We start from the raw sequence: 24,352 nt of genomic DNA on the forward strand, positions 1-24,352 counted from the left end.
TGAATCACGACTCCGGATCCATTCATAAACCAAAATAACTACTTCCTCCGTTCCTTTTTAAGTGTCACTTTTGGATAAATTTTTTGTTCCTATTTAACTGTCACTTTCAAAGTTCAATGCAACATTAAATGTTGTTTTACCAATATTGTCCTTAGTTATTTATTGCGGAGAGAGAAATATATGAAATGAAATATTAAATGAATAAGGTCATTATAGTAAAAGAATAACTTATTGCATCAAAAGTAGTATCAATTGTTGATTGTCTTGGTTTGTGTAAAATGTCAAAATGTGACAATTTAAAAGGAACGAGGTAGTATTTACCTAGATTTATCATTTGTCTTGCTTTATTGGGAAGCTGCTGCCTGCTGGAGTTTTGTTTTGACATAGTGGTGGGTGGTCCCCAACTAAAAAACCTTAAACCTTGTCACTTCCTCACTATATATATGCCATCATATTTTCTTGACCAAACCCTGAAAACAATAACCAAACCTTTGATCATCTCATCCATCGTGTTTTTCTCATTTCTGTCTTTCAAATGTCATCACTGTTTTCTTTCTCTTTTCTTTTCATTGTTTGTTATTGATTATTTGATTAACATTTCAACTAATTGCATGTCACTCTTTTCAACTTTGATACAACTTTTTGATAATTAGCTCTAATATTTTACTGAGTTTTGTTTCAATATTTGAGTTCAGTTCATCTGATTGATCAACAATAATTAAATAAAGAAGACTAAAAATTTCAGATCTTAAATCAGTCAGAAATTTCATATCAAATTTGCATCAAATTGCATGTCACTATTTGGAAGTTGAACAATAATCAAATAAAAAAGTCTCAAAATTTCACTCAAATCAAAGAAAAAATTTCTTTGACAACAACCATGGCTTTTCCAGATGATATTCCAACCTCTAAGATAACACCACCGCAGTTCGCTTCATTGAACAACGATGACTTCAAAAGAGAAGGAACTTCTCATTCCAATGCATTGATATGCCCTCCTTCTGATGCATTGATATGCCCTCCTCCAAGGATGACCCTTCCTCAATCAAACAGATCAGACCACATTTTCTACAAAACACGGATTTGTACTAAGTTCATATTTGGTGCTTGTAGAAACGGAACAAATTGCAACTTTGCTCATGGGGCTGAAGAGATAAGGCAACCACCTCCAAATTCGCAGAAGCTAGTTGGTCCGTGCAACGAAGATAAAAAAATCATAAACAAGATGAAACTGTGCAAGAAGTATTGCAATGGGGAGAAATGTCCCTATGGAGATAAGTGTAAATTCCTTCATGAAGATCCTGCACAATTTAGGGGCACTTATCGGAAGACTAAGCTGTGTCTCAAGTGGAAGGATACGGGATATTGTTCCTTTGGAAAGAATTGTCACTTTGCTCATGGTGAAGAAGGTAACAATAACTCATTTTGATTATTGGTTTTGGTTTTATCATATAATTCTACTGTTTTATATTGTTCAATCATATAAAATATGTTTTTTTTTAATTTTCTAGATGCTGTGTAGAATGTCATTTTATGTGATATGATGTGCAAATTACAGCGATTAATTAAATGATTTGAATGTGTGTCATTTTGTGGTTGCGTTGTCTATTATGTTTCATGTTTGATTTGACAGAGCAAGTTTTGAATGGAAAATGATTCCATCCTTGTTTATAGGCAGAGCAAGTTCTGAATGAGCAATTGTTATATTGTTTATACAACAAATGCCGCTTCAGTTTTGAAATAATGGGCCACATTCCTGTATGATTAATGATCACATTATCTCCTTGTTATCAAATTTCTTCCATAATTAAGCCGTGGCATGGTGGACTTTGTGCTAGTTGGCATATGCTACTGTGACTATTATACGATGTGGCATGGCGGACATTGTGTTGTTAATTGCGGTTCGCGGAAAAATATGCTAGTTCAAATTCCGCTCTGCAATAGTGCTTTAGCCGCTATTTCACAATATTTTGCACTAAATGACTTTTCGCGGGGCATTAGCGAGTTGTTCAAATCCCGCTCTGCAATAGCTCCAATGCAGCCGCTATTTAACAACACTTGCACAACACTTGAATGAAATTATGAATTTTCCCGTCAACCCCATTATCCGAGTCATCAATAATTTTGAGGTGCATTGCTCATTTGCAAAGTTTTAAATTGCGACCATGCCGCGATCCTTAATACCGCGGTCAAATAAGGTTAATGCAGCTGCATTTGTGATGATGAAGACATAAGACATCTGTACGTCTCAGCCACAGTTGTGGTCCTAGACCTTATATTTAAAAAAATCTTGTTCGCTTGTGTGCGAGTGTATGATAACTTATATTTGCATATTGTGAGCAAAATTACAAGATGATTATAACAATTGCAACTTTTTGGTTTCCATGTATATTGTTCTGACTCCTGAAGTATTGGTTGTCTTGCAAATCAGAGTTACAAGTTCCTGGCGGAGCCATTGAAGCTGAAGCTGCAGTTGCCATTGAAGCTGATGCTGCAATTACCATAGCAAAGGAAGAGGAGCAGGCAAAGAAGAAACGTATACTTGGGTTGAAATTCAGCCAGATCAATCGTATTTACGGTGATTGGATTGACGGTTGACCTCTTGTTGTGCTCTTGGAAACACACCTCATTTGGATAAGTATTGCATTAACAAAGAATTTTGGAAACATGGTCATTGCCTCATTGGTGGGTGTGATCAATTAATAGGTTTATTTATTCTTGCTACTTTTTTTCCTTTTTCTTTTTTTTTTCCTTCTGTTTATTGGTATAGTTGTATGGTTGAAGATATTGGGATTCATTCGGAAATGAGATGTGTGCTCAACATGGGTGCTGCATTTTTCCCTGTATGAAATACAGGTACTGGACTTGTGGATAACTGGAGAACCAAACTGTATTTTATTCGTTGTAAGATTTATGAAAGCTTCTCAAATGAGTTCAAGACTCATAAATTAATATGTGAAGTAAGAAATTTTACATTACTAGAGCTTCTCAATTTATTAGTTTCTCCTTGCGTATGTCTGTTTCGCAATCAATTCAGAACACAGTTTGTGGCCTGGTAAATTCATTGTGCGTTCACAGTCACTGTGATATATCATCTGTTATGTGGCAAACTATGATGTTAGTTTTGCTTAATATTGTTCCTGTCAAGATGAGACAGGTTTCTTGGATAGTACTCTAGCTGTTACTCCTCTTCGTTCTTTACAGAGTTGCATACAGAGGCTTACAATCGGTCATTTAATCCACTTACTTAAACTATGAGCTATGTTCAATGTTCATTCTCTTGCTTTATTTCTGTATGTGATGCTAAAGCTTTACTAGTTATGCTTTAAAGTTTAATAACTATTGACCTCTAAGAGCCACCAACCTTTTTGGTCCTCTCTTTAACCCTTCCTTGATTCTCACTTGACAGTTGAACCTTGTTGAAAAATCAAAACAAAGCTAACATGCATGCACCTTGTTTGGAGCAACATCTTCAAGTGTTTCCTTCTCATTTCTATATATTCCTTTTTCCAAAACAGACTCTCACCCTACACTTCTCTTCTTCTTCTGCAAAGTTCATGTCCATAAACTTGAAGTATAATGCTTTCGTCGGAAACCCTCTACGCCATTCACGGCTACCCCTTGTCACCCTTCCTCACTCAGTTAATTTGTACGATGACATTTAGTTTCGACGATGGTTTGTGTGAAAATTTGAATTTTAAGTGTGGAGAGATTTTATGGTTTTAAACATTAGTTTTTTTTAATTTTTGAAGGAAAGGTTTTTTAACATTAGTTTTTAAGGTTCTTATTGATTCTCTAATGATTTAATTAATTTACTGAGAGTTTGATTAAACTTGTTTTGAATCAAATATTCAATGAATTGAAATAATCTTTGTCTAAATTGCGTTGAAATTTGTTTGGTGATTATTTTCTTCGTGTTCCAATTTCCGAACAAGAATCTTTACTTTTTATTTTGAAGTAGAGAATCTTTCAACTTAGCAACGTTTAAAATTGATTTTAAGATCTCTAGTTTAGCTACGCATTTATACTGAATTTATATCCAAGATACTTATAAATGCACATGGAAACCATTAGTCATACATTTAAAGGAAGGTTGCATTTAATGGTTAGAGAAGTCCCACATCATTCGCAACCTATTCGCGATAATAAGCATTTCTCTTTTCATATATAGCATTAAAACATAGACTTCCCATAGCGCCAAAGACGAGAAGGTGACACAAACTTGCAAAAAATTATTTAGTGATATTAAGTTTTTATGATATTGATAACTTTAGTATATTTAATTGATAAATAAAAGATTAAAATAAATTATTTAATTAATTTGATAAAAGAGAATGATTCGTAGCTTTTTGTGTGTTTGATAAAGCTGATGGTTATGATTAATAGATGTTCTTTGTTTGGTTCTTTGATGGATGGATGAAGAAGATAATGGTTAATGTTGACATGCACAACCTTTGTTTTCTTTTTTTAGGCCTTTATGGGCGAGTGAGTTTATAGTGGTTTGGAGATTCTCTCCTTCTGTTCTCTTGCTAGCCTTTTCACATCTTGTGTTTGGGGATGTGACATAAAAGATTAAAAATACAATCTTTGGATTAAAGAGAACTTCTCTCATACTTCAAAATATCATAAGTTTCCTTTACGGGAAGAAATAAAAGAAAGTAATTCCGCATAATATTGTCTTTCATATATGAAGTAAAATTTTCAAATAAAATCAATAAAATTGGAATGAATCAAATCAAATTTATCGAATCACATAAACATAATATAAAATTAGAAATTTGGAGTCAAGGAGTACAACATCATGTGTAGTGTAGGTAGTTTGGTTACATCTGTGCCTGCGAAAAAAGAGAGAAAACTAGAAGACAAATGAGTAACTTAAACCAAATGAGAAGATTGGTTGAAAAATAGAGAGAGAAAGTTGGAAAAGAGAGATAATATCCCGAACATCAACTAGAGAATGTTTTGCTGACATTTGCAACAATGCAATGTTTCGTTGGAGAGAGCTTTAAGCATTGTTAGGGAGGAGATACTCATTTGCATGCTTTATATATAGAACATTTAAATGATTCAAACAAACCTTATTTTGATCTTAACGTAACCAACCCCCGAACCTTTAATCTCTTAAAATTAGAGTTATTTCGATCTTTTTCCCTTTTTCTTGGAGATAATAAAAGCTCGGTGGTAAACTTAAAATTTACTAGTCAACGCTAATCAATAGTTTAATATCGAAAAATCACCGCGACAATATGCCTAATATATAAAAAATTATTAGTTAAAAAAATGTTATCCGTCGTACGGGTAATCCAATTAGTTATTTTACCTATTGGTTCATTTCAACTTGTTGTGTGAAAATTTGAATTTTAAGTTTGGAAATTTTTCTGGCTTTTAACATTAGTTTTTACCTGTAAAAAAAAAAATATTAAAAGGTTTTTAACATTAATTTAACTTTTTTATTTTTTGAAATAACATTAGTTTATCTTGTTGTTATTGATTCTCTCTCTATTGATTTAATTAATATACTGAGAGTTTGATTAAACTTGATTTGAATCAAATATTATTTAATGAATGAATTGAAGTAATCTAGATTGTGTTAAAATCTGTTTGGTGATTGTGTTCACTTTCCCAGCGAGAATCTTTCAACTTATCAACGATAAAATTGATTTAGCTACGCAATTTATGGAAAAACCTACCGTGGCAACCTTATGAAGATAGACGTTCTGCCCTAGATACTAATAAATGCATTTAAAGAAATAAAAAAATTCCATTTACTTCACCATTATTGTGATTCGACATGGTAGCTTTCTCAAGGAGGGTCAGGGTCACTCCGATCGAATCCAACTCCTCCTCCCATACTATTGTTCACTCAGATCAAATTGGAGAAGACGAAATTCAAACCAAAGATACCAGTGAGTTTATAATAATTAATTGGATATAGTGTTTCAATGTGATTGTTTGTGACTATAGTATAATACACCTGTGTGACAGATTTATTCAGTGAAGTTTTTGGATTGATTTGTATAAATGATGATGTTTTTGTCCCTATAAATATAAATTATTTCTTTTATAGCTTGTATTCTGATTTGTGATTTTCCTTCTGCTTCCAATCCAAACAAGAATTTTAATTGTATTCTTTTCAGCACTCATTCCCCAGCAATGGGTCGGATTTAAGTTGCAAGAGACTCTTAGGGTCACTCACAATACCCATTTATTCCGGTATATCATATAGTCAAATGAACTCAATATTTTAATTTTATGTGAGAAAATGCCTTAACATGTTCGTCTTACAAAATCTATAGTTGAATTGAAAAATATTATAATATAAATCATGGTTATAAAATTTGACAAAATTTATAAGACGTAAGGGTTTGGATTTTGTAATACGGTCATATGGTAAAGAATTATTAAAGGTATCGTATATTATGTTTGCCAATGTGATGTCAATTGATGATGTCTATGTATATCTATCTCTAACTGTACATTTGTACCCCCAGGTTTTCAATTGATCCCACTAAGACGTTAGGTTTTGATGTTGTTTCATGCATTCTTACTAGGTATGATAGATTCTTGTTTTGTTCATATGGTTGTGGTAATGGGGTTTATATGTGTGTATTTCACTACAACTATAATGTAGACTAAAAGTTCCGCTGTAAATGCAGAGCTCCATTGGGACAAGATGCTGAAGGAAAACAAGAATATATAAATCGTTTGTAAGTTTTCCTGCCAAGACGACAATGAGTATACTTATTATTCTCTGCCACTTACAGCCTTGGTAATAATATGACTAATATATTTGTTAAGCTTTTCAGAATGCTCATTGCCACTTATTTTATGTGTCGCTTTTGTAGAAAAAATATGTTCCTCCTTTTAAAGTTCATTGAAACATTAATTTTTTTTTCAATAACACTCTCAAGTATTTATTATATATAGACAAATAGGTGAAAAGAGATAATACTCTCTCTGTCTCAAAATACCAATCGTTTAAACTTTTTGCACAATTTTTATGAAAATAATTAATTGTGTTGATTTCAATTAATTAGTTAGTGAGTGAGACGAGTGACACGTTTCCTCCGCACTACCTCTAAACACCAGATCTGCTTGTGGAGCCTGTGGTTCTGTGTGTTGTTTTGGCTGCCGTTGCCGGGATAACAATCCTTCTATTCATTTCCTCAATCCATCACATCGCCTCTTCATCAATCATCCGTTTTTCTCTGCGATGGCTTGTTGGATCTGGGTTCTTTGTCACGGGTTTGAGTTCTATTATGGGTCTGTTTTCATGCTTCAGATGCGGAGGAGCTATTTTGGGTCAGTTTAGGTTGCTGATGTAAGGGTATGGTTCAGATTGGTGACCTTATGTCTTTCTCATGATATACAAGGAGATTTTGGTGAAGGTGTGATAGCTAGGTTTGGTGTGGTAGGGATATTTAAGGTGGTGATGATGAAAAGTAGCAGGATGTACAGGAACTCAAATCTAAAGAGTATTCGGATTAGTTTGCGAAGTGTGTGGTGTTGGAAGAGAAGTGTGGGTATTTGGTTTTGGATTTCGGCGTCAGCGCAACGGTTTTGTCTTTTTTATGGAGAGTAGGGGTATTAAGTTTGGCAACAACATGTTTTATTGAGTTAATGGTGATTTTAGTGATTGTTTGTGATGGGTATCTCAAGATGGTGGTTGTTGGTGTTGAGTTGGGAGTTGGAATATAATTGTGTCTTTCTTGAGTGGTGTTGAGTTTTAGGGGTGAGGCGATGATGATAAGGAGCTTGTGGGGTGTGTTGTTTTTGGGGGGTTTTGTGTGTTTCCTCTGTTGTATGCTCATGGTGATTTTCTGATATGGGTTCATCTCTATGGCTGCTTGCTCTTGCCAATATTGGGTTGTTGTCAATTATGGGTGGTGTCCGACCTGATTTTGTTTGCATTACCGTTGCACATGGTGATTGTCTTAAGAATTTGTCGCTTGGATTCTAGTGGACTGATCACTTTTGCTTCGAGATCGGAAGTTAGCGTCCAGCTTCGAGTTTTTGGGATGGTTATGGTGTCCTCTCCGGTGTTTCGGGAGTTGAGGGGTGTCTGAAGGTTAGGTTTCTGGGTATGGTGGGTCGATCCCTTTTGTTTCGAGATCGGAAGTCAATTTCTAGAAGTTTATTATTTGAACTTGTTATGGTGTCCTCTTTGGCAGACCGGGGGTCGATCGGTAGTGAAGGTGTTTGATGGTATTAGCGACAAATTTCATTATGGTGGTTTATTTGGGCTCAACGGTGGGAATAGAAGGTGTTTGATAATTTTTTGGAGGTTTTCGTGCGACTAGCGGGTGTCAAGTGTTTGGAACTAGTTGAGGTGGACATTCACGTTGGAGTTCAAAGTTTTGACTCAACTTTAGTTATACAGTTGTATGAGGTTTGACGTTGATTTTTGGGGTGTTGATTTTGGTGGTTAATTTTTATTGTGTTTGGTGATAGACATTTGTGGGATGGTGTGTTTTTTGGTGCTTTAATGTATGAGGTGTTAAATCTTTTTTTGAATGTTCCGTCTATATACGGTGCCCTTTGTTTGTTTTTGTCTTACTGATCTCTGTTTTTCTTGAATAATGATTTGATTTTAATAAATTTTGCTGTTCAAAAAAAATTAATTAGTTAGCGAGGTAGCTAAATTGGATGAAATTTCTTTCTATAATTTCTAAAATCATTATCATTTACGAAAATATCATATAAGAACATTGACTTCGGAGGGTGTTTGTGTATGAATCTTCAGGTATACTCCAATATCAGATCCAGAAATCAAGGGATATTTTGATTTGTTAATCAAGGTAGGTCACCATTTGTGTGGCATTACTTTTCTTATCTAATAGACCCTTTTAAAGAGGCACTTCGGTGATTTACTTTTCAAATTGTTGCAGGTGTATCCTAAAGGAAGAATGACCCAGCATTTTGCTAGCTTAAAATCAGGCGATGTGGTTCAAATGACAGGGTAAGTCTGTCTTCTGCATTAATAATTTAAGATCATAACAATACTTCTTTTCATGCTTACATTTTTTATAATAAATACATTCTTTCAAGCCCATTGTAAAATTCAGATATAATCCTAATATAAAGAAGAACATTTGCATGGTAAGCATATTTGAAAAAATTAAATATTATTTACACATATTTTTTGTCATTTTATATTTATAAGTTAGTTCAGCCGTTAATTTTATTAAACACTATAAATTTAATCAACTAGCTTATTCGCTATAAACTCATTATCAATTGTACACTACTTTTTTTTACCAAACTGAGCCTTAAGTATTCTAATTATCCAGCATTATATATCCTAAATGTATTCCATTCAATGGTAACGATAAAAATACATCAACTTCAAAAAAGTTATCTTGTTTTCTTTATGCGCCACAATATAAATACATTAACTTCATCATGCAGATTGCCGGTGGCACAGGAATTAATCCCATGCTTCTGGTAATCCAAGCTATATTGAAAAATCCCGATTGAATCATTTTGGGATATTAGATTCGTATATTGCTGCTGGAAATGCACTAGGTCATTTTGTTTATGCATATATGAAGCATGATTGATTGTTTCGATATACAGATATAATTGATTTATGCTAATGTGACATTAGTAATGTCTCCCCGGATGATATACTGCTTAAATATCAGCTCGACATTTTTGTAACAAGCCACCCAAACAAACTTAAAGGTAAATATTTTTTGTTTAGAGAAATTACTACCGCTTGTTAATCTATCATTATTTTTAGTAAATTAATTTCTTTTTAAAACAAAATGTGCAGATATTTTACACCGTAGATAATCCTACCGAAAATTGGAATGGAGGTGTGATATGGTTCTGAAATATAATACTTACCAGATCCTAGTGATGACACCGTTATTCTTGTGAGTTTTTCTTTTCATGTAAAAGCTATATGGTATTAATAGAACTCTTCTAATACATTCAACATTTTGTGTGCTTGGAGAATATTTAAGTATCTAGATTTACTCAATGGTTAAAATCACCGATATATATGATAACATAGCACTTAATATTTTGATTACTCTTACATATATAATGATGCAACGTGTATCTGGTAGAAGGACTAAGAACTTCAGACAAGGAGAGGTATGAGATTAAATTGTGTGATTTTATTTCTTGGTCATTTTGTAATCATGCACTTCCTTGTTGATCTTTTGCAGCTATCTGGCATACTAAAAAAGGTCGGGTACACGAAACAAATGGTTTACAAATTTTGAGAAGCACTAATTGATCAGAGCCAGCTTAAACATAAGGCATTACAGATGTTTTAGGCCTCTGAAAAACAATTTTTTTATGAATGCTACTTATCTTCAAAAAATATGAGTTTAATATTAATAGTTCTCAAGTTAACAAAATAATCAAGTTTTTAGATAGCTCAATTCGCTTAGTTTTGTTTATTAAGCTTGGAAGCTGCAGGTTCATAACTGGCGGCAAAAACAATTATTTTATATTTCTACTTATTTAAATTTTGTGGAGACTTGTGACACATTTCTTTACAAGATAATGTTTTTTTTTTTTTTTTTTTTTACAAAACCTTTTAGGCACGTTTATTTATCTATACTTATCTTATAAAAAATATATATGGTTTTAGCTTAGTTCCTTTATTTGAATTTAATCATTCATTTAAACTACTATATATATAATTTTATCATTTTTATTACAACAACTAAACATGGAAATGAGGCTGGATGGAGATAGGTTTTACCTTCCACGTCTCTATCCCCGACTCTCGTATGCTTACATGTTATCCCACTCATATGCAATAGATGAGAAATTGAATCTATTAGAATATAAAATATTTAATGTATAAATTATTAGTATATTGTATATTACTTAAAGATAATTGAGGCTCAAGGTACCCAAGTATATTGTATATTAGTTAAAGATAAATGAGGCTCAAGTTAAACATACTCGGCCTCCGATCATCAAAGTCGTTCTTGTCTACTATGACAATGTTAGTGTTGTTTACTTGTCAGGTAATCCTATCTAACGTCAACGCACAAAACACATTGAAATGAATATTCATTTTGTGTGAAAAGGTTACTAAAGATCCTGTATATGTTCTACAAGTCTCATCTCGCAATCAAATAGCTGACATTTTCATGAAGATTTCAGAGATAGTGTCAACATTCGTCAACCCCGTTTTAACTACGAATGCGTATTAGAATATTAAATATTCAATGTATAAATATTAGCATATTGTATATTAGTTAGAGATAATTGAGGTCCAAGTTGGAGATACTTGATATCCAAGAATATTGTACATTAGTTAGAGATAATTGAGGCTCAAGTTAGACATACTTGATGCCCAATACAATCATTGTATAAATAAATACACATTACAACATATTGAAACAGTCAAGGAAAGGAATTTTATCAGACTCAAATCCTCATCTCCGATGGGCTTGGGTATCCTCATCTCATCCCCATCTTTGCAGTGAATCAATGTTGTATCCTTATTTATTAATTTTATTAGGTCTGCAATAACTTAACCTAATAATTTCCCTCTAAAAGGCTGCATTAGGTTAGCAGCAATTTAACCTAACAAATTACCTCTTTAAAATGCAGCAATCCCTATTATTTCTCATATCATGTTGTGTCATCGTTTGTGTATATATATATATATATATATATTGTTTATGTAGATTTTTTTTTTTGACAAGTTGTTGTACACCTATTTATTTAATACGTTTACAAATAGAATACCCTACTTTCATGCAAACTCAACTACCCTAATTTCCATGAAAACCTAAACCGTGGTAAATTAGACAGACAGCAGGAGAATCAATATATTTTTATTTTAATATTTTGAATTTTGCAAATGAAAGGACGTAACCTTACGAATCATATATTTTGATATTGTGAAGGCCAGTTTCTTGAACCTGAACACGTATATTTGTTGCTGCTTGAAAATAGGTAACCAATGAGTAGTGGGTGGTTTCATCTAAATCCTTGAAACTAGCACCACTCCAAGCATCGTGGTTAGTTGTTAATACATCACAAACAATTTTGCAGCTTGGAAGATTCTACGGTGCAGTCAAAAAATTGATTTTTTTTGAAAAAATTAATTTTTATTTTAATGTTTGATTTATTTTTAAATTGTTGATTACTGATTAATGATCAATAGTAATTCATCTAGTAATGCTTGCAACATCGGACTTACATACTATTTTATCTTTGGAATTTTTAACATGCAAACAAAATTTATGATATTATGTGATAGTTTAAGTGTTACATTTTGTGAGATGTTAGCTTATAACAAGATATGATAAAATTAGATTAAGTGTAGTCTCGTTACATTTTTTATGTTACGGTGTTAACTTCGCCAAAAAAGTCATTTTTATGACTTCACTATAGAATTTTCCATTAATCTTTCCCTTTGCTTTGATAATTTATTTATTTTTTCTATTCATTTTCATTAGTTTAGTTCATTAATTATCATTCTTGATTTGATCTTAAGTGAATTTTTCTATTTTCTTCCTTTTCTTCCTTCATCTTAATATTTGTCTTGAATTTCTCAATTGTAAGCTACGAAATTAAAAGAGTCAAAATGAACATGAAGGAGGTTGAGTGATGGTTGATCATATTTTTGAAGGCCAAATCGGATGGATCGAAGACGGTGGTGGATTGTGACTCATGAAGCTCTTTTTTAATTATGTGATTCATGAACGTTTTGTCAATTTGTTTATGTTATCTTCAATATATGATGTTGTTTCTAAAAAAAAATTAAACTATATTATTCCATTTTGTATTTTGTTTGTTTTGCCGTAGCTGAACCATAGTTGGAGTCAAATGCCATGGCTTCCGGTTCTGTGATTAGCCCTTTTTATGCTCTAGCAAAGATGATGGAAAATATGGATTCTAATGGCAATAATTCCAGTCCGGTTTCTGCAAGACAGAATTGGAGATGGATTTTGACGATCATGAAATTTGGAGTTTGAACAAGTTGTTAAGCACTTATACGACTGCATTGGACGATTTACTGGGTCAGTTTTTTTCACTTTCTTCATCTACTTGATGAGGGATTTTTATCTTCTTTTTTTTAGTTTATTCCTTTTATAACTGATAATATTTGTGGATTGTTCTTTTTTCTTTTGGAATTTTTTTGCAGTGGTGTTGGTTCATTGTTGCTGATCTTGGTGAGGACTGCTATGTGCGTGTTTACCCATTGTATCATATCCCATGAAAGTTTTTGAGAAGTTGCAATTGTGTGATTTGAACAATTTCATTTAGTATCCTATAAAAAATAAATTTTCAAATGGCATGTGTCATGTAGTTTTGGTGTCACAATTGATAAGAGAAATTGGCTTTTCACTATGTTGATGAAAGTTGCATGAACTCTAAAGTCATGATTGCCGGAGGATGATGAGCAGCTCTGCAATTGTTTACTTGATGTTTTAGACTCAAATAAGTATGGGTATTATTTTTTGGTTGATTATAACATGATTAAATGAATGTTTAAGACTCTTATATATGTTATAATGCTATACTCATGAGTGAATATTCTATACTTAAACTTATTTAGATTTTGTTATGTGTGTAGGATGCTTTATAAACCCAACATACCTTATACTTTATTGACTTAGATAAATTTTAGCAAGACTTTAGCAAAGATATACTTTTCAAGCATTTGGTTTATGGTAGAAAAACATCACCAGTCAAACAGATTATAAATTTCACAGTTGATTACAATTTCTATTTGACCACTAATGCAAGCAAATGACTTTGTAATGCATTTGTTATTTCCTTTTTTTTTTCGAATTGAATTTATCATCATCTTGCTTCTCTACTATTGGTTAAGTGCATATTATTATTTTATTTGACTATTATAATTAAATTTGAAATTAATCCTTTGTTTGAATTGTTTGTAACTTAACATTAATATTTATGGTCTTCAATGAAAAGTCTCCCATTGATGAAGCAGCAGGCTCTTGCAGAGGCAGAAACAATTGAAGGTTTATTATCCCTTTCTCTTATTCTCTCTAAAACAATACATTTAGTGCTATTTTTTATTTATTTTCTATGTTATTTTTTGGTCAGCATAATATAGAAGAAGGAATCACAAATGACGCATTACGACACTAACTGTGAGGCAAATGATAGGTTCTTAATAGAAGCATAATATCATGCACAAAATTAAGAATGATTCCTTAAGCAGCCATAAATGCTAATGACAACAAAGGAGCCTTTGATAGTTAAACTCCACCAATCATTGGACCACTGCATTGTACTCCAAAGTAATTTTGTCTTTTCTTTTGATAGTATCATGTATTGAATGTGTTATGAAACAATTTTAGTTAGTACTTTTGAATAGCAAAAACTTATAGTAGTATTTGACAAAGATCGACTATTGATGTAATTATGGAATTCCAATGTTCTTGAAAAGATGTGTAACATATAATTACATAAGCTTCTTGAATGTTATAATGTGATGATTGATGCTATTATATTCTTCTCTTTTATTGTCTTTACATTGTGATGATTAATGAATTAACGATTTCAAATAATACACCTGATTTGATATTTACATATGAAACTCAAACGGGTTCGAGTCTAGTTATGTATTATTTTAACATTTTCGCCGCTGGCCGCACTGGAGAACATCATCTGCCCGCATTAGAAATCATCTCGCACAAGCAATTTCATCAGTTATTCATCGTTCTGGTCTACTCAAGATCATGTGTCATTAGGGGTGTCTACTCAGTTATTCAAAAGTTGGTGCTGCACGCAAATGTTCTAGATTCTGAGTTGTGGAGAATTTTTCATGGCCTACAAATTATTATTTGGGGTAGAGGCTTCTTACGCTCTTGTTTTCAAATGACTTGTTAGCTGATGATATTGTAGTTGGCTTTTTGTTGAGGTTTTTAATTCTATGGGGCTTTAGCCCCTTTTATTCATCAAAAATAAACAGACAATACTAGACATGTAGAAATGTGATACAGCGTGGATAAATAAATTGTGTTTTGTTAATAGTTAGATTACAAGAGCTTCTCAATTGAGTATTAGACTTTAGACTAAAAATAGCCCTCCAAAATTTATAGGAAAATGCTATCATGTGTTCTAAGAAGTTTAACATGAAAATTTTATCTTAAAAATTATATATTCATTACATTGAAATTTTAAAAATTGACTTTTGTTTATTAAACCCAATAATTGTTCCCTTTTTTCTTCTTAACATGACCCAAATTTATAAATGATGTAAGAACTTATGTTTAGAATTTAATCTAGGTACATGAAAAAATATTTAATTTTCGATATTTGGCGATTGAAGATAAGTGTTATATTATGATAAATCTTTGTAAGTTGATTTTGGATTCACATTAGAAGCTAGGATTTCTGGCTTTTGGTAGAATCGAGTTTGGGAGACATAATCGATTGTTGAAGAAAAAACCAAACATGCTTGCAAGAGACAAGAATCATGTCTACGGGCCAAAACGCTATGTTTGAGGTGCCGAAACGCGTTGAATTATCTTGCCCCTCTTTCACTGAGAAGTTTAGTGGGTCGCTTAATGAATTATCTTGCCCCTCTTTCCCTTCATGTTGATTCGCCCGGTCATTTGTTGGCGCATTTAGCAAATTGCCCAAAGCTGGATCAGTTCTTTGTTCTTTTGTCCTCTTTGAACTTTTTTTATCTTTCAACTTACAAATCAAATGGAAATAGGTCAAAGTAACTACAATTATGTCTAAACCCTAACTATCAAATATTTAAAATAAATCGGAGAAATTTGAAAAGTTTTCTTTCTAAACAAGTTAATATGTTCAATGAAATATATTGAATTTTCCGTTAAATATGGCACTTACCATAGACCCAATTTATGTCTCTACGTGACGTGCATGGTCAATGTTTGCATGGCGACAAACACGTAAGTTATTTTATGACACATGCAATCTCGTTGATCATTACTCTCCATAATTATATCTCATATAATTAAACAATTTGCAACATTTAATGTTACCTTTTATCGGAGATACGAGAATCATATGACCTTCCTCGTCAACATCTGACAATGGTCTTACCGATTAATTACATATTTTAATGCAAGAAGTATAGTAAATTATTTATGCGAGCTTCTACGGTGCAATCAGGAAACTGACTTTTTTGAAAAAGTTAATTTTGATTTTAATATTTGATTCATTTTTAAATTGTTGATTAGTGATTAATGATCAATAGTAATTCATCTAGTAATGCTTGTAACATCTTGGATTTACAGGTACTATTTTATCGTTGGCATCTTTAACATGCAAACCGATTTGATGATATTATGTGATAGTCTAAGTGTTACGTTTTGTGGGGTGTTACACTTGAAACAAGGTAGGATAAAATTAGATTAAGTGTAGTTTTGTTAATCTGATGAATTAACGATAGTATGGGGACTGAACTTTTGATGCCGCTGTACAAATAGTGGGGTATTACTCACTACAATTTTGATGTTATAGTATTAACTTCATCAGAAAAGTTATTTTCTTGACTTCAGAATTTTCCATTATTTATAAAGCATTTGAAACAACATTAGTAATATTACATAGAGCGATTACTATCAAGTTGCACACTGTAACTTTTACACAGATACACAATGAAGACATTTTTGCCACAAAAACAAACAGGCCACTATATCATAATAGCTTATCTTAAGTTTGAAAAACACCAAAATCAGTGAGGATTGCTTGTGGCTAACCCAACACAAGCACGACCAATTTAAAAAGCATGTAAGAAAATAAAAATGTATCCTCACCCATATCTATGACAAGATTTGCTACAGTAATCAATACTAAATTACATGTAGTTTTTAATCTCAACCGTCAATCTAAGATCAGACATTTTAAATTAAAAACTGTGATTTTTTAGTTAAAATGATCTCATACGTTGATTTAAAGTCGACGGTTGAGATCCGTTACAATACAGAAAATCCAATTCTAACAAGATGAATGCATTTTTTTTTACAGCAAATATATTCGGCTCCAGCCACACAAGAAGTGCCGGCTGGGCGCAATCAAGAAGCATACAACAATAGCAAAATAGCAGCCAGGTTCAACGAACAAGACGATTGTATTGTTTATGAGTAATAGTTAATTTGACATCAAACTACAAACACAAATGGGACCCCAAATACGTTTTGTGTTAGTGAAGTAGTAAAATTGGTTAATGATAAATCTCAAATTATGTGTTTCTAACATGTTTCTCTTTAAGCAAAAAAAAATTGACCATAAATAATATAGTAATGATGTATGAACACACTTTCTTCTTGACAATAATACATGACACTTACATTGTTCATGGAATTTATATGGTGAATCGTGGTTTTTTTTTAAAGGAAAAACTTTTTTTTAAAATATAAATGAGGTTTATTTAATGTGTTCATATTATCTATTTAATGCATTCATATTGCATTAAGCAAATAATAATAGCAATTTTTTTATTTACTTATAAAAAATGGTAGATAACTCTACTCATGTTGAGTTGGCACCAATCAATAATATTACCCTTATTAAAAAAGTGTTAATATTTGTTTGTTTTGTTCTGACGGGAGAGGATCCTCTCCAGTCCACTGGAGGGTCCGTGGAATCCCAGCCATTGATTTGGCTGACCTAGGTTCATTGAAAAACATAAAAGACTAATGGAATGATCATGATTGAAATAACTGGACAGCCTGGAGTGGTATTCTCACATGAGATGATCTCTGCCCTGTTCTGACATAGTAGAGGTCCCCATCTAATCTAAAAAACCTTAAACCTTGCCACTTCCTCACTATATATATGCTTGTCTCATTTATCGACCAAACCCTGAAAACAATAACCAAACCTTTGATCATCCCATCCATCGTGTTTTTCTCCCAAAATTATCATCTTGGTCTTTCAGATGTCATCACTGTTTTCTTTTCATTGTTATTGATTATTTGATTAACATTTCAACTAATTGCATGCAACTATTATCAACTTTTTGATTCAGCTCTAAAATTTTACTATGTTTTGTTTCAATTTTTTAGTTCAGTTCATCTGATTGATCAACAATAATTAGATCAAGAAGACTAAAAAATTCAGATCTTATATCTGTCAGAAATTTCAGATCAAATTTGCATCCAACTGCATGTCACTACTTGGAACTTGAACGATAATCAAATCAAAAAGTCTCAAAATTTCACAGAACTTTATCAAAAAGAAACATTCCTTTGGCAACAAACCATGGCTTTTCCAGATGATATTCCAACCTCTAAGATGTCCCCACCGCAATTCGCTTCATTGAGCAACAATGACTTCAAAAGAGAAGGAACTTCTCCTTCCAATGCATTGATATGTCCTCCTCCAAGGATGACCCTGCCTCAATCAAACAAATCAGACCACATTTTCTACAAAACACGAATTTGTACTAAGTTCAGATTTGGTACTTGTAGAAACGGACAAAATTGCAACTTTGCTCATGGAGCTGAAGAGTTAAGGCAACCACCACCACATTGGCAGAAGTTAGTTGGTCTGCGTAGCGAAGGTCGGATGCAGCTGGGAAATCATGCTAAAGATAAAAAAATCATACAAACAATGAAACTGTGCAAGAATTATTGCAATGGGGAGGAATGTCCATATGGAGATAACTGTATATTCCTTCATGAAGATCCTGCACAGTTTAGGGATGATTCCTTGAAATTGAGAGAGTGCTCCGCAATAACCATTGAAACTAATAATTTGGAAGGCAGCAGGGCTTTGAACAAGCAAGCAAGGAGCACTTATCGGAAGACTAAGCTGTGTCGCAATTGGAAGCATACAGGATATTGTTCCTTTGGAATGAACTGTCTCTTTGCTCATGGTGAAGAAGGTAACAATAACTCATTTTGCTTATTGGTTTTGGTTTTATCATATAATTCTATTGCTTTATTTTGTTTAATTATATAAAATATGTTTTTTTATTTATTTTTTAGATGTTGTTCAGAATGTCATTTTCTGTGATATAATGTGCAAATGGAAGAACGTGCGTTGAGTTTTGTGGGGAAGTCGCAACTCGGCTTCAAATTAGAGTGTTTGATTAATGGTTTATGTGTGTCATTTTGTTGTTTGTATTGTGCATGATGTTTCATGTTTGGTTTGACATAAACTTGCTCCTCCTACTTGTTGTCCCTTTGCCTTGTCTTGCATAAATGTACCTTCCTAAGGTTCTGAATGATTCCATCATTGTTTAATGATCACATTATCTCCTTGTTATCAAATTTCTGCCATAAATGGGCTGTGGCATGGCGGACTTTGTGCTAGTGGCCATAGTCTATACCATGACTATTATACCCGGCTTGTTTCCACCATATGCCGCAGCTCCATGTTTATAAGCCATATTTTTCGCCAGCTGCGATAATCCGCCTTTTGCTTATGATAACTTTGCTCTAGCTGAGGTTTACATTGTGTTGTTAATTGCAGTTTGCGGAATAATGTGGTTAGTTCCAAATATGTTCTGTAATAGTGCTATAGCCGCTATTTCACAATATTTTGTACTAAATAAAGTTTGGTGGGGGCAATAGTGATTTGTTCAAATCCCGCTATTTAACAACACTTACATAATACTTGAATGAAATTCTGAATTTTTCCGTCAACCACATTGTCAGGAATTTTTATATGATTTTTTTTTTTTTGAGAGAAGGAATTTTTATATGATAGAAATGTCTAAGTTTTCATAAATTAAAATAGCTAATCCACTCATTCTAATGGATCATTACTATTGTATTGTGTTGGAAGTTAAAAGAAAAAAATCCACTGTTTTACATTTGTTAAGATACTAGAATTTGTTGTAGTTTAGAGTAATTTGTGATTCTTAATAACCAGCTATAAGCTATTGTATTATGTTCATCTTTTCCAAGCTTGTTTCTTCTTAAAGTTTCTGTTGATAATTGCCTATTAATTTGATGTCTGACTCAACAATAATTTTGAGGTACATTGTTCATTTGCAAAGTTTTAAATTGTGACCATGCCGCGATCCTTAATATTGGGGTCAAATATGGTTAATGCAGCTGCATTTGTGTGTGAATGTATGATAACTTATATTTGCATCTGTACGTCTCAGCCACAGTCATGGTCGCAGACCTTATATTTAAAAAAATCTTGTTCGCTTGTGTGTAAAATATATGATAACTTATATTTGCATATTGTGAGCAAAAAGTACAAGATGATTATAACAAATGAAACTGTTTGGTTTCCATGTATATTGTTCTGACTCCTGAAGTATTGGTTGTCTTGCAAATCAGAGTTACAAGTTCCTGGTGGAGCCATTCAAGCTGAAGCTGCAGTTACCATAGAAAATTCAACAAACGCTGCCACCTCCCCTGCAAGTCTACTTGTGGAAAAGGAAGAAGAGCATGTTAGGAAGAAACGTATACTTGGGTTGAAATTCAGCCAGATCAATCGTATTTACGGTGATTGGATTGATGATTGAACTACTCTTGTTGTGCTCGTGGAAACACACCTCATTTGGATAAGCATTCTTCTGCGTTAACAAAGAATTTTGGAAACAGGGTCAATTCATAGATTTATCTATTATTGCTTTTTCTTGTTTTTTTCTTTTGTACTGTTAATTAATTGGTACAGTTTTATGGTTGGACACATCCACAGTTGTCTGCAGATGAGATGTGTACTCAACATGGGTGCGGCATTTTTCCCTATATGATGATAACCAGAGAACCAAACTGTATTTTATTCATAGTAAGATTTATGAAAGCTTCTCAATTGAGTTCTAGACTCATAAATTATCTTATTAATAATATGAGTTATATGTGTGCTAGAAGATTTGGAATTTAGAAGTTCCATAGAGAGTTATGTGTGCTTCACCTTCCATATGATGGCAGGTTGCTAACCAACTATAAAAAAGACCACTAAAACTATGATGAGAAATGACTATTTTTTTTTTTTTTTTTTTTTTTGAGGCGTGATTAGAAAATGACTATTGACTAATAGTACGAGGAGAAATGAAATCCTATGTGAATCAACAAAGACCCTTGTCACCCTTCCGGACAAACAACACGAGATCTAATCTAACATACCATTTCACTAAGACATTGAATAAATCATAGATATAACGAAAACAAGATTATATATAACCACTCTAATCAAGAGTTTACAATAGAATCACAATTAACTACACCTAATCCCAACACAGAAAAAATTAGCTACTCATGCTCATGACATGTTTACAATAGAGATGAGTAGGAGATGAATTTGCTCCCGAAGTTGGTAGATCAAGCCTTGATGCTCCTCCACCTTGTGTGCTCGTTCTCCTTGGCTCTTCCTATGTAAATCTCTCTTTTAAATTGTAAAGAATGCCCATTTTTGTGATATGAATTGTCTTTTATAGTTGGCCGGAAAGTGAAGATCCCCTAAACAAATTGAGGCCCGCATAGCGAATTAATATTGCTTCAGAGTGAATTAAGTGTCAGCACGAGGTCACTAAAACCACCAAGATTCGTTAAGTGAAGTGGTGTGCTTACTTTGCGAATTTGCTCTTCCTCCAATCTCTAACTTTGATTCACTAAGCATTTCAGTGGGTCGCTTAACAAATTGGTTTGCCATGTTTTTCTTTCCATTTTCACCGTGTTGATTCGCTGAGCTATTTGTTAGCTCATTTAGCGAATTACCCAAGCATCATGTTCTTTGTTTTTTATCCTCTTTGAATTCTTTGATTTTTCAAACTACAAATCAAATGGAAATAGATCAAAGTCACAATGATTGTGTCTAAAACCTAACTATCAGATATTTACAATGATTAATTGAAGAAATTTGATAAGTTTTCTTGCCAGACAAGTTAATAAGTGTAATAAAAATATATTTGATTTTAGGTAAATTTGACACTTATCATAGACCTATTTTATGTCTCCACATGACGTGCATGGCAAATGTTTGCATGGCGATGAACACTTAAGTTATTTGATGAAGCTTGCGGTCTTGTTGATCATTACTCTCCATAATTATATCTCCTGTAAGTAAATGATATGCAACATTTAATAGATATAAATCACCACCTGCGATACAACAATATTATAGCATGAGAGCGCAAAAGTTATGGTGAGAATAGTTTATGGCTAGCTTAACCCATTTGAAAACCACGTGAGAAAATAAAAATGCATCCTCACTCACGTCTATGAAGAGAGATGATAAGGACCAAGATTTTCTGTAGGATCGGGTTAAACCCAAAACTCCAACCGCATATGAGACTCCGATTTTAAGGGAGGTAAATAACCACATGTTACATTATTGGATTGGTTTCGACAAATCCACTGATTTCTGCATTCAGTTGGGTTGGGTGTTGAATTGCCCAAATTGTTTTTAAGTTTTTTTTTTGTCAATGTTTTTCAATAAAATTATTTAACGACTTTTGTGAGACTCTTGACCTGAGAGAATAGACTCACGTATTCAACTGTCCCTAATTCGATTGATCCGTCATTTAACTTTCTGAGCATGGTTTTAGGTTGTTTTTGACTAACAACTTAGATTATTTTTATGTGTAAACAATGATCCACTATATCACGTTAATCATTTATCTCAACTGAGAGATAAAAGGAGTTCCACATTTAAGGAGTGTTACATAGGGGAGAAATTCCTCATTCTAAATGTTCTTAAATATTTTGTTATAACACGAGTTTTGTTGAAGTGGTGCATGTAATGTTCACGAATGATCGGAGAGAGTGATTAAAAAAAACATAATTCTCTATAGGCACCTGTTTTAATGATACCATGATAACATAATCAGTTTAACAAAGTATTAAATATGGTAAGGATTCTCCATTATAGTCTATAGGTGCTCTAAACCATTGCGGTTTTAAAAAATTTGGAGGTCATGTTCACATCTTAAAAATTGAGTTCCAAATAAAAACAAGTGTTGTTAGACCTTAGAAATTATTTTAAAATGTTAGAGTTTTAGCAAATGAAACACAAAAACCCCAAAAGGCGGTGGATCTCGGGTTATGCATTTTTTATTTACATTATCCAAATTTTCTGTCATATTTTCGCAACACGTCTGACATAGTCGTAAGGGTAGCTAACTATCGCATGTAGCAATGCAGTTAATTGTCGTTACACCCCAACAATACTTAACTTTTGTTTGATCCCAAGATTTTTTTGTTTATTTTGAAATTTTATACCATTTAATGCTTGAACTAATTATTAATAGTATTTTTTGTTATTATTGGTTTTTATTGATAGTTATGGTTGATAATTATGTTGATTCAAATCCAAGTAAAGTCGATTCTTCCGTCAAGTTGAAATCGTTTAAGGTTGAAGCGCTCGGTTGACGCTAAACCAAATATTGATGAAGGTTTTGTTCGTGTGAAACCTTCACTTGTTGATTCTGTTGTGTCCCAACTTGGTGATAGTGAAGTAGATATGACGCCTTTTTTCCCACCAAGGTCTGTTTGGGAAACCCAAAAAAAAGAGCTTTTAGCTTTTAGCTTATAGCTTATAAGCTCGTTTGACAAAAAAAGCTCTGTTTGGTAATACTTTTTCACCATGAGCTTATAGCTTATTTCACGAGCTTATAAGCTATTTTTCAGAAGCTATTCCAAGTAGCGTTTGAGCTTATAGCTTATAGCTTCTCACTTTTTCTTCCAATTTTACCCTTATTATTTCATTTAAATTGTATTTTTATCCATTATAATTTTTATAATAAGCTACGTAATAAATACTACTATCCCTTTATTCCAATTTTTGTATATATATCAGCTGACCTTTTTTTTTTTTTGAAAAAATATATACCTTCGTTTTGTTTTTACGGAACAAAATACTATTATTCTATTAGTGTTACTTTTTTTTTTTTTGAGGTAAGTGTTATTTTCTTTATTCTCTGTCATTAGTATTACTCTATTAGTGCTACCATTTTTTTGTTTTTGAGGTAAATGTTATTTTCTTTATAAAGTAGAAACACTTAAATGATAATAAATATAAGATAAAATTTTAGTGAATAAAATTAATTTAATTTATAATACATAGGATATATTAAATTAATAAATTTAAAGTATTTTTAAAAAAAAAATTAGTTTACAAAATTACAAATACTTAAATTAATGATATAATTTTTATTATGAATTAAGAATACCCTTTATGTCATTTTACATTTATTAGCTAGTTGAACCGCTATTTTTACCAAACACTTCAGTTAGCTTATCAGCTAAAAGCTATCAGCTAGTTTATCAGCTAAAAGCTATCAGCTAACTTATCAGTTATCCGCTATTTTTACCAAACAGAGCCCAAATATACTTGGAAATCATCAAACGCAAACTTCCTAAACCCAAAGGTGATGGATCTTTGGTGAAAGAGCATAAAAATTTAGAGAAAGTTGCTTTTTAAGCCACATAAATTGCTCTCTCGCACCCCAAATTGA

The 24,352-nt window shown here is 32.5% G+C and overlaps 2 protein-coding genes and 1 pseudogene across 2 annotated transcripts; all 3 read left to right on the forward strand.

The window, feature by feature from the left end:
* The first annotated feature begins 880 nt into the window (after positions 1-880).
* Positions 881-2,598, forward strand: LOC11438765 (zinc finger CCCH domain-containing protein 39). Its single transcript, XM_003609224.1, has 2 exons — positions 881-1,409; positions 2,432-2,598. The coding sequence occupies exons 1-2, from the start codon at positions 881-883 to the stop codon at positions 2,596-2,598; spliced, it is 696 nt and encodes a 231-aa protein (XP_003609272.1).
* A 3,193-nt stretch (positions 2,599-5,791) lies between these two features.
* Positions 5,792-10,232, forward strand: LOC11442840 (NADH-cytochrome b5 reductase-like protein; annotated as a pseudogene).
* A 7,753-nt stretch (positions 10,233-17,985) lies between these two features.
* On the forward strand, positions 17,986-20,664 carry LOC11440260 (zinc finger CCCH domain-containing protein 39). Its single transcript, XM_003609229.2, has 2 exons — positions 17,986-18,820; positions 20,232-20,664. Exons 1-2 carry the CDS (start codon positions 18,196-18,198, stop codon positions 20,417-20,419), a joined length of 813 nt encoding a protein of 270 aa, XP_003609277.1. The 5' UTR covers positions 17,986-18,195; the 3' UTR covers positions 20,420-20,664.
* The last annotated feature ends 3,688 nt before the right edge of the window (positions 20,665-24,352 follow it).

This window comes from Medicago truncatula, chromosome 4 (genome assembly GCF_003473485.1).
Source record: "Medicago truncatula cultivar Jemalong A17 chromosome 4, MtrunA17r5.0-ANR, whole genome shotgun sequence".
In the NCBI taxonomy this organism is placed as follows: domain Eukaryota; kingdom Viridiplantae; phylum Streptophyta; class Magnoliopsida; order Fabales; family Fabaceae; genus Medicago; species Medicago truncatula.